Here is a 10,851-nt window from a genome sequence, read left to right on the forward strand (position 1 = left end):
CAGCAGAGGAGACTTTAAGTCAGAGGGTGTGTCTCCTGTTTGACTTTTATCAAAGCAGAAGTTGGTCAATATTAACTACAGTTAAATTGTACAGACAAACACAGCAGCTTTGTTTGCGATGAAGATAAATTTCTTGCAAACACACCCTGTTTTGTCTGTGTCTACAGCGAGCCAGTTAGCACCTGCTAGGGCCAATCCCTTTTATACAAGGGTTTATTCTCCCTCTGTGCACATTGGAATCAAAATCATGGCAAAGCTCTGGCACGTTGTGTATCTAAGTTTCTGGCATCTTCAAACACTTAATGTTGCAGCTTTCAATGTGGACAGCCAGCATGTGCTGCAGAGAAATGGAGATCCAGGAAGCCTGTTTGGATTTTCTGTTGCCTTCCACCAGCAGCTGATGCCGGCCAAGAAGAACCTGTGAGTGAAATGTTTGACTAAGCTTGGGTAAATTAAATGAAAGTTCTTTGTCTAATTAAGGTATTTTCTGCAGATTGCTGGTTGGAGCTCCACGATCAAAACCCCAGAACCAAGAGAATATTACGGGTGTTGTTTACCAGTGTGATCTTATGACAACATCCGAGCACTGCCAGCCCATTGAGTTTGATCATGAAGGTTTGTTGTGTTTTATCTCAAATTGTATCTTGTATGTTTAATGTGATGTAAACAATTACAATGCGTACATGTCATTTTCTTGAGTATATTCATTCTACCTATATACACTAGTTAAAACCAGCTCAGTATCAACCAGCTACAAGAGTGAAATACATTTGACTGCAGAACAAGTTCTACATTTTTTGATACGTGAAGTATATTTTGCAGATATTTTGCATTTTCTCGAGCAGGATTTTATATGCAGGACTTGTCCTACTGTAATATCAGTACCTTTAAAAGGGGACATATTATACTGTTTTTGATCAATTTCGCACAGCTTTCAGAGGTCCAACAACACTGGATTCTATATGCATCGCCCCAAACCCATCCATGGTCCTGAATTTCAGCTGTCTAAAAGTTGCTCAAATGAGCTCTGCTGAGCTCTCCTTAGAACAGGCTGTTTCTGTGCCTGCACCTTTAAATGCTAATGAGCTCCGTCTGTCATCACCTACTCGGAGAGCTATGGAGACGATGCTTAAGCTACACGGCAGCATGCGGCAATGTTTATGTGGATGTATCGCTATGGCTCGCCTATGTGGCTCAGGTGAAGTTGTTGGGTCCTGTATGGTTGGGACAGATCCTTTTACGAGGGTCAGTGTCGAGGCAAAGCCAGCTTTGTACTGACCCACGTTACTGAAGCAGTCCGATGTGAAGTGGTTAGCACATACATAGAGCTAACACAGACCGTAGCCGGCACATACATTGTAGTTAAAAATGAAATGCAAGAGACCAGACCCGGACCGCCATCCACGGCGCTGTCGGACACACGCCCCCGGGTTCTGTCCGACCGGAGGCAGCAGTGAAGAAGCACCAGAGCGTGTGCGACAGGGAGGACTGTCTCCAGCTTCACCCGCACCGGGATTTTTTCACGGAGCACCAGCCGGATCACCCAGCGCCACAACTGGTAAGTCGGGCTGCATTCTCCGCGCTCTCCAGAGCGCCGTCAGTCAGCGCTGTCCGCCGCGCTGTTGGTCGGGCCGCGCTGTCGGTCGGGCCACGCTGTCAGTCGGGCCATGCACGCTGTCGGCTGCCGGTCGGGCACGCTCTCCGCTGGCTCTCTGCTGCGCTTGCTCTCAACATTGTCGGTCAGGCCGAGCTCGCTCTGCTGTCGGCTGTCGGCTGGGCTGCGTTCTCAGCGCTGTGTTGCGAAACGCCCCCTCTCGGATATCTCCTATCATCGTGCAGAGGACTTCGGCCTATGCAAAAGACCCTTATGGTTACGTCAGGAAAGGAGCTGAATCTGAACAGCCTGTAGGAGCACCGTTTTACCGGAGGGTGGGCTGCAGAGACCATGCAGGAGTTGACAGGCTCAGGGAGGATCAGTTTATAGGTGTAGAGACCAGAGAAAACCTGTTTTTCATAATATGGCCCCTTTAAGTAAAATATACTTAAAGGAGTCATCACCAGGAAATCGCAATTTCTCTTGTTAAAACATGCATATCTGTGTTTGACCTCAGTTGAAACTTGCCTGAAAGGCTGGAGTTTGAAAGTGGCGCCGTTTTTTCGCTTCTGCTCTTTTTCCGAACAGGAATAGCACACAAGGGTGTGCATTCCTAAAGCACGAGATTTTGATTCTGCGCCTTCGGTGACGTCACCGTGGCGGCTACTTGCATAAGCCCACCCCTCTTTCACCACCCAACCCCGCCCCGTCCGCTACCTGAAATCGCCGAAGCGCCGCCATTATGTTTTGGAGTCTGCATGCAGGCAAGCCCCCCCCCGGCTCTGTCCTTCCTGCGGCGAATCAACGCGCGCCTCATTACATATTATACAATGCACATCCGGACCAGTCAAAACCTCGCGCGTAATCTCGCGTGATAAAATCGCGGTACGAAAAAGGGTCAGAACAAGCTCAATGTTTGATTAAATTTTTTTTTTTTTTTTCTAATAAGTTTTACGAATTGATCCAAAGCGATCCAAGGGGGGTTGGATACGTATAAAACCAGGTTATGACTCCTTTAAGTACTTAAGAGTACTGTTTATGTTTGAGCTTTACCTTTTTATTTTTCTAGAGTTCCTCGATAGTAAAGGCATAAACAATCAGTGGATGGGAGTTAGAGTGACGAGCCAAGGTCCTGGTAAAAATGTGATGGTAAGCAAAACACTGCACGTTTAAAAAATGAAGAAAAAAAATCTGTGAAAAGCCAAGCAGTCATTTTATTTTCGTTCCATGAAGGCATGTGCTCATCGATACCAGCAGTGGAGCCCGAACCCGAGCCTTTACGTCCCTCGCTTGGTGACGGGTCAGTGTTACCTCCTAGGAGATAACCTCCAGGTTGGGAAGGAAGAGAGGACGTGGAGGAGGGTCGTTTGTGACGCTGAACACCTAATCAAACGTCCAAAGAACCAGGACTGGTTTGCATATTGCCAACAGGGTCACGGAGCATCTTTTGCAAAGGACAAGGCATCTCTTTTATTCGGAGCACCAGGAGCGTATCAGTGGAAAGGTCAAATAAAACTCTGAGCAGCACCTCCAGCTGTTTGTTGTTTTTTTATCAGCCCAAATTAAAAAGCATGTACAGTAAATGCCAAGTCATTATTAAAGATGTATTGAAATTAAGCTTTTTAAGATTTTTAGCATTTAGCATTTCAGGTTTAAAGATCAGTTATCATTTTTATACATTTACTGTTTAAACCTTAAGGCAGGGATACTCTATTTACTTTATAAAAAAACAATCATATTTATCAGATAAAATGAATACGGTCCATCATTTATTTATTTTGAAGTGATTCGTTTTTTTTTAAGGGAAAAAATGTTTTTTATGCACATGTAACTCACAGCCCCAAACCCGCTGGTGCCTACTGAAGATGTAAATCTTTACAAAAAAAAAAACAAATATCAAATATATACTTTCAATTTTTTTTTTATAAATTGTTTGGTTATTTTCACCCACAATGACAGGCATTACAACTTAAAAACATGTTAAAACATATGTTCAAATCCTGTATATTTCCCCAAATAAAACCTCTGTTTGCTCGCTGTTTGAAGGAATCGTACGAATGGAGCTCTTGGACGACCAGGACTTCTCCGGTGCAGATTCTCGTGAGACTGGAGATATTGACCAGTTTAATCAGAAACTCATTCCACTCCTAAGAAACAGCTACCTGGGTCAGTTTTTATCTGGTCTGACTCAGTACCAAAGTATATCTGTATTGCTTTTGTAGCATGTAACTTAATAAATACACGCAGCATCATATTCTGTCCGCCAGGATTCTCCACTGACTCTGGTATGGCCCTCATCAGACAGGGTGAGCTGACCGTCGTATCAGGGGCGCCCCGAGGAGGCTACAGCGGTCAGGTGACAATGCTTAAGGCAGACCCCGTGGCAAAGAGAAATTTGTCTGTTGAGCTGGTCCTCTCTGGTCCGGGCCTGGCCTCCTCATTTGGCTACGATGTGGCTGTTGTGGATCTCAATGGTGATGGGTAGGTTTACTTTAGACTTTCTATTCAAATACTTACTGCTCTTAAAAGTTAAATCCCATTAATAGGACTGTCTGGACTGACGTGATATTTTGTATGGCTATTCATAGTTAACAGAGAACGCGATTTATTTAATTTCACACAATGATTTGCCAGGTTTCTGTGGAATCTCCTGCAGATGTTCCTTAGTGGATGAATCATGACAGTTTAGGGACCCCATGATTTTCTGTGTGGCACAACCATTTCTTGTCACTGGCACAAAAGAAATATCCAAATAATAAGGGCCAGTCTCTGATATTTGCTTATCGCGTCAGAATGTATACACCCTCTCAATTTTGCTCTTTGAGCTTTATTCGAGCAAAACATTACATGTAAATTTTTCACCACAAAAATCTAATAGCCAGTTTGCAGTCAATGCTCTGTCCTTTACTCCTGTGACAATTTAAGATGTTATATTTTTAGCCGTACTAGTAAGGATCTAAAATGATATATGAAACGTATTTGTAATTGTGTTATTCAGAGCATATCACTCATTGTACTGCCCTCGCAGTGCGTGTAGCTATGCAAAGCTAGACAGTCAGTTAACGAAACGGATAGAAGCTCCCCAAAAAACCACAAGGCTTGAACTTTTCTTGTCCTTTAATGGAGTCCTCTATTTCTCCTTCTCCGTAAAACTGAAATTATCACAAACAGAAACACAATTTACTTACAGTAGCATTTATGAATACATTTCAATTAGCATCCATAGGTTAGCAAAATGAAGAGTTAGCATATAAGCTACTGACAGCTAGCAAAGTATATTTAGTGTAAACATAACTAATCATGTCTTAACCATAAATACACAATTACATAACACTATTCACATGCTATACTCACAGATATATATTCCCCAAGGCAAAAGCGTCCAACAATATTATTTGGCAGTCTGTTTAGCCGTCTGTGCTCACTTTTACACCTTTTGCATGAGAACTAGCATGTAACGGAAAAAACACAGCATAGCTGGTAGGTTGACGAGCCGAGCGCTCACTCCGACGCGATTTCGCTGAACCAAAGAGAAGACCACTCACTCTGACGTGGTTTCTTTGAACCAAAACACACACTTTTTTAGACCTGCTTAATTATGAACTTTAACTTAACATTTCAACTCTTAAAGACAGTACACTCCCCGCTTGATATGATTACATTATATCACTCCAGATACACACAAATTTAAAGGGGAATGTCTTCTGGAATCCAGACTGGAAACAATACACATTAAGTCTCTGAAAGAAGGACTACGATCTCTGAGACCGGCCTTAAGAACACCTTAGCTGTCCCATCCTTCACAATCCGCACCTCTATTTTGCGGACTCTGTTGTCACTGCTTGGGAAAGTCTTAACAACCAGTCCCATTGGCCACTCATTCCTGTGGGCTTGGCTGTCTTTCAGCAAGACGACATCTCCTTCTTTGACATTCGGTTTGTCTTTTGTCCACTTCCTGCGGCTCTGTAGCGTAGACACTCATTCCTATCACTACTTCAGCATTCTGCCACAAAAACATCACGACTTGTTTGTTATATTTATCATGAGACTGCCGTGAGTGTTGTGCATTGTGTGTTTTGGCATGTGGAGTTGGGAGGACCTCGCTGTAGGAGCGCCGGAGTTCTTTGTTAAAGATGGTTTGGTTGGAGGAGCAGTCTACATCTATATCAACAGCAAGGGGAAAAACTGGGAGAAGATTGTGCCAATTCAACTTCTCGGACATAAGGAGTCCATGTTCGGCCTCGCAGTGGAAAACATAGGAGACATCAATCAGGATGGTTATGGAGGTTGTAAAATCTGGACGTCTAATGTATGTACTGATGTAACCGACAGCTGAAAGTAATAAATGTACCATCTCACTTTAATACTAGCTTTTTCTACTCAACACTTCAGTGATTCAATGTAACTTTTGCTGAACGGCGTCCTCTGTGGACACAAGGGGAAATGACAGCATATATACTAATACTCAAACAGAATATACATGCACACAATATATATATTTTTGACTCCACTTTGGGACTTTTATTTATATATATTTACTATCTTTGTCTCCAACTTGTGAAGTTTTCATCCCCCTTTGTCTTCATGTTACTCTCTGACAGATATTGCCGTGGGGGCACCATATGATGCTTCGGGTCGAGTATACCTTTACTACGGTTCATCAGATGGCGTCCACCAAAAGCCAGCGCAGGTGAGGTTATGAAAGCGTCACCAATTCAAATCTGTGGTTGAAGGGCAAAACCAGACCTTTACATCCTCATATTTTGACCCCTTCAGGTACTCTCATCAGCGTCCGATAAAGTTACTCTCTTTGGATATTCTCTCTCTGGCAACTTGGACGTGGATGACAATCATTACCCTGATCTGGCTGTGGGATCTCTGTCTGATTCTGTCTTTGTGTATAGGTACTTGCACAGCACAAACACAAAGAGAAGTATATCATTTAGATGTTTCCTTTTCAGTACAGCAGGCGCCTATTTAAATTAAAAATCATTTTTGTTGTCTCTGTTTCAGATCTAGGCCAGTGATCAGTGTCAGCAGCTCCCTGAAGGTAACACCGACTGAAATAGACATCACAAAGGAACAATGTGACAAACGCACATGGTAAGGTGTACAAACACACAAATGTCAACATGGTCCAACTGCAACCTTTTTAGTTTTTATCCAATTTGTCTTTACACAAACTTCTGTAAAGTTATTTTGCAGTTCGTGCGTGCTTTACCTACACGGCCCATCCTGCATCGTTCAACCCCAAACTGGGTATGTTTCTTTTTTGTCAGCTCGGTATTCTTTAAACTAAATTTAAGGGTTTAGGTTATTTAATATCATTGTAATATATGTGATTTTGGAAGTAGATGTATGGGTATTTTATATTTAGATTTTATTTAAGTATACAGTAAAAGTGGTAGTGGTCAGTTGATGTCATCTTCTGTTTCTTTCACAGTCCTCAACTACACTTTTGGGGCTGATGTTGAGAGGGAGAAAGCGAGGCTTCCTCTCAGAGTGGATTTTCTTGGTTTGTCTCAAGGAAAACTGGAGCTGCCTGGTCAGAAGAGTCAAGTCTGTACTGACACCCAACTCGGACTTCTGGTACTGTTTCATGGTGCAATGCCCCCTTTTTTAGAGGCTCCAATGACTGCACACACAAAACCAAGACAAAACTCTTCTGTTGCAGCGTGATATTAAGGACAGGCTGCACAGTATCCCAGTCTCCATCACCATGTCCCTGTGGAGCTCCGGTCACACAACCAGCACAAGTGCAGATCTGCCCGTTGTTACTCCTGTCCTCAACCTCTTCCAGCAAAAGAGCACCGTCTCAGAGGTATGACTGTATGTCTTCATCATAGCTCTTTGTCAGGGACACTGAGAGTATTAAACTCCAGGGAGTGTGTCTTTGTATGAGGAATATACTGCATGATAAGAGGATATTGGAAGCTAATTCAAGATTTAATAAATCTGCACTTTCTTTCCACAGATTATTTTAATAAACAAGGGCTGTGGCAGGGACAACATTTGCCAAAGTAACTTAGAGTTACAGTACAAGTTCTGCTCCAGGAAAAGACAAAATAATCTGGATATTTTCAAATCACTCACCAGGTAAGGAAAAAAGCTGGGTAACTTTGGGTCCTACTAGACAGAGTTATATGTTTGATTGAATCCGAACCCTCTGAATCCCCGCTGCACACTCACATGGGGTTATGTCATATCTGTAGAGAGGATGGTGTTGCAGTCATCACTCCTTCTGAGGAAGACATAGCTTTGGAGATCACGGTGACTAACAGAAACGGGGATGACGCACACCAGAGTCACTCAGTCATCAGCCTCCCGGATACTCTTCATTACACCTCCATTGTCTTCAGTACAGCATTAGTAGGTGTACAAGTACTTCGTAGGGGGATAACAGTATTTAAAAACATGCAGTGTGGCTAATATGAAATATCAGCTGATTAAGGAAGGGAACTGTTGTGGGAAAGGTTGAATCGTAACATTATTGGGATTACTGTGCAATGTGTTTTTGTGAGGATTACATAGTTGTGTAAAACCCACTGGGCTCTTTTACTCGGCTGCATTCAAAACTGTACTTAAGTAAAAGTATTTCAATATATTAAAAGTACTCATTATGCAGAAAGGTGCCTTCAGAGTAGTGCGTGTATGTGTTCATTACCCTAATTATGCTAATTTGAATTAATTTACCTCAAACGAAGTCATCTTAACTTAGAATACATCATTATTTGTTTCATAATTTGTTTATCAATATATCTGCAAAGTAATAAAGTTAAGTACAGTAGTTAAGACAATGTACTTGATTACTTTTCACCACTAGGATTACCTAAACACTTCTTTGTAATTCCAATACAGACGACTGTCCTTTATTTGTTCATAGGAAACCCAAATAAGTTGTACAGCCAATGACAACGGAACACTCATAGACTGTGAACTGGGAAACCCTCTCCAAAGAGACGCAGAGGTGAGTAGCACTTTGCAGTTTTCCTCTACGTGTTTGTACTACTAAAGGCATGTGCTGTATCATCTCGTTCCCTTCAGGTTACTTTTTATGTTGTACTTGCAACATCAGGCATCTCACTGAATACAAAAGACGTCAACGTCACCCTGCAACTGGAAACGTGAGTAGGATCAGTGAGATATACACGCTGGTGGTGATGACGAATAAATGTCATGTTCCTCCTGTGATGCAGGACGAGTATGCAGACGATACAACCGGTTGAGGCTTTAGCCAAAGTCATTTTTGAGCTGGAGCTCCAAGTAAACGGGTAGGTTCTAGATTGACAATTGCTTTTGTCATTCAACAGGGAAAAATTACCCAGCGTTTTTGTGTATACTATCTTGTAGTGGAGAGTGGCTTTTTTCTTCTTTTTTTTTTTTTTAAATGCTTCTAATGATCAAAAAATAACCACATTGACATATTTGTTGTCAGACTAGCCAGGCCCTCTCAAGTGTCACTTGGGGCAAACTTGAGGGGTGAGAGAGCCATAAAATCAGTGGAAGAAATCGGAACTCCAGTTGAATATGAATTTAGGGTGAGCTGTCATTTGTTGCTCTCTTACTGAAATTGCCTTTTTTTCCGCAAGTAAAGGGAAACTATTCTAATATATTCTTGTTCTACCAGATAACAAACTTGGGCAGATCACTGAAATCTTTTGCCAATGCATCACTAAACATCCAGTGGCCAAAGGAGAACTCTGTTGGGAAGTGGCTTCTGTACTTGACTCAGATTAGCAGTGAAGGTGTACAGTCTGTCCCCTGCTCACCTGTGGATGAAGTCAATCCGGTAATAAACACGTGCACCTTCTTGTTTTATTGTTCAAAATATAAACAATGCCTGTAATAATAAAAACGTCTAGCCTGATGTCATTTGGAATGAAGAGTTGGCATGACCCCACAAGGAAAAGGTGTGAAGCTGAACACGAAGCTCTCTCTACTGATGGATTTCCATTTCTTCCAAAAAGAAGGAAATACAAGACCTTGGTAAGAATGTGTTTGTTATAGTTTGAGTGGAATTATTGGTGGAAGAAAATGCTGTAGCCAATTTGAGTTTGCTTCCACTGCCCCATGTGAGAGTCGGGCATGTTGTGCTCCCTTTCAGACCTGCTCAGATGGACTAAAGTGTGTGCAGATACGCTGCCCTCTGCTGGGTTTGGACAGTACTGCAGCGATGATTCTGTATTCACGCCTCTGGAACGCCACTTTAACAGAGGTGTTTAATTTTTTTTGTTAAAATGCTTTAAGATCTTGTTTCCAAGAATGATTAATAATGACTTTTAGATGTGTGGCTCTGTAGCCGGCTTGTCCAACAACATTACTCATTTTGCCTCTCACACTCAGGATTACAGCTCTTTGAATTACCTAGACATTGTCGTGGATGCTACACTCAGTTTGACAAACTTTCCAGAGAACATTGGACTTAAACCAGAGAAGCCTGGGACGAAGGTAAAACCATAAGTTTAAAATAAAGATTTGGTCGTGTCTGACATGGCAAACAGGTGAACACACTGACATCTCTATTTCCACAGGTAAAAGTGACAGTGTTCCTCGAGAGGAAGGCTGAATATTTCACCAGAGTTGCCTGGTGGATAATCTTCCTTACGGTCATCGCATTGCTCCTGTTGTTGGCAGTTCTTGGCTTCTTGTTGTGGAAGGTAACAACAAAATCCATCATTAATGGTGTTTTATTCAGTTCTGTGGTGAACTAACTGGCTAAGATAATGCTGTTACCATGTATCCAAGTTTTGTAAATCTTTAGCACTTTGATGCAAAATTCAATTTTCTTTTTTACTTCAGGTTTTCTGTAAGTCTGCAGGTTAATACAGCTGCATTGCTAATATTGTGAAATACATGAATTACCTCATAACTTGAAATCAAATGGTACAGATAACAGTATTATGTATTGTATATTGAAAGTATTGAGCCATTTGTCACTATGCACTATGAATTTACTTAACTAACTTTTGTACAGCGAATGTATTCCGTCAATATGTTATTGACTCGTATGTTTTCCGTCCTTGTCAGCGTGGATGCGTCACCTGCCTCACTCAGAACAAGAATCCCTCGGGTGACGGAGACCCGAGCACAGAGACCTCCCACCTTAAGGGCTAAAAGGAAACACAGGCCTCAGCGGTATGAGACACATGCCATGAACACACTACGTTAAACGTTTGATTCTGGGTCAAATACTATTTACTTCTAGCGTAGAATTACATGCAAGAATAAAACGTGTCGACATACAACATTTCTTGTTT

The 10,851-nt window shown here is 42.0% G+C and overlaps 1 protein-coding gene across 1 annotated transcript; it reads left to right on the forward strand.

Moving 5' to 3' along the window:
• Positions 1-247: 247 nt before the first annotated feature.
• On the forward strand, positions 248-10,755 carry LOC311013717 (integrin alpha-6-like; the record flags this gene model as incomplete). Its single annotated transcript, XM_084009877.1, has 25 exons — positions 248-420; positions 494-615; positions 2,664-2,743; positions 2,828-3,098; positions 3,641-3,760; positions 3,862-4,075; positions 5,684-5,880; positions 6,196-6,284; positions 6,371-6,498; positions 6,608-6,697; positions 6,789-6,853; positions 7,038-7,183; positions 7,269-7,415; positions 7,569-7,690; positions 7,807-7,963; positions 8,478-8,561; positions 8,639-8,718; positions 8,791-8,865; positions 9,030-9,132; positions 9,222-9,394; positions 9,457-9,580; positions 9,699-9,809; positions 9,938-10,042; positions 10,126-10,251; positions 10,622-10,755. 25 exons carry the CDS (start codon positions 248-250, stop codon positions 10,706-10,708), a joined length of 3,189 nt encoding a protein of 1,062 aa, XP_083866003.1. The 3' UTR covers positions 10,709-10,755.
• Positions 10,756-10,851: the final 96 nt, after the last annotated feature.

The sequence above is a fragment of the Eutrigla gurnardus genome, assembly GCF_963514095.1.
Source record: "Eutrigla gurnardus genome assembly, chromosome: 5".
Classification (NCBI taxonomy): Eukaryota; Metazoa; Chordata; class Actinopteri; order Perciformes; family Triglidae; genus Eutrigla; species Eutrigla gurnardus.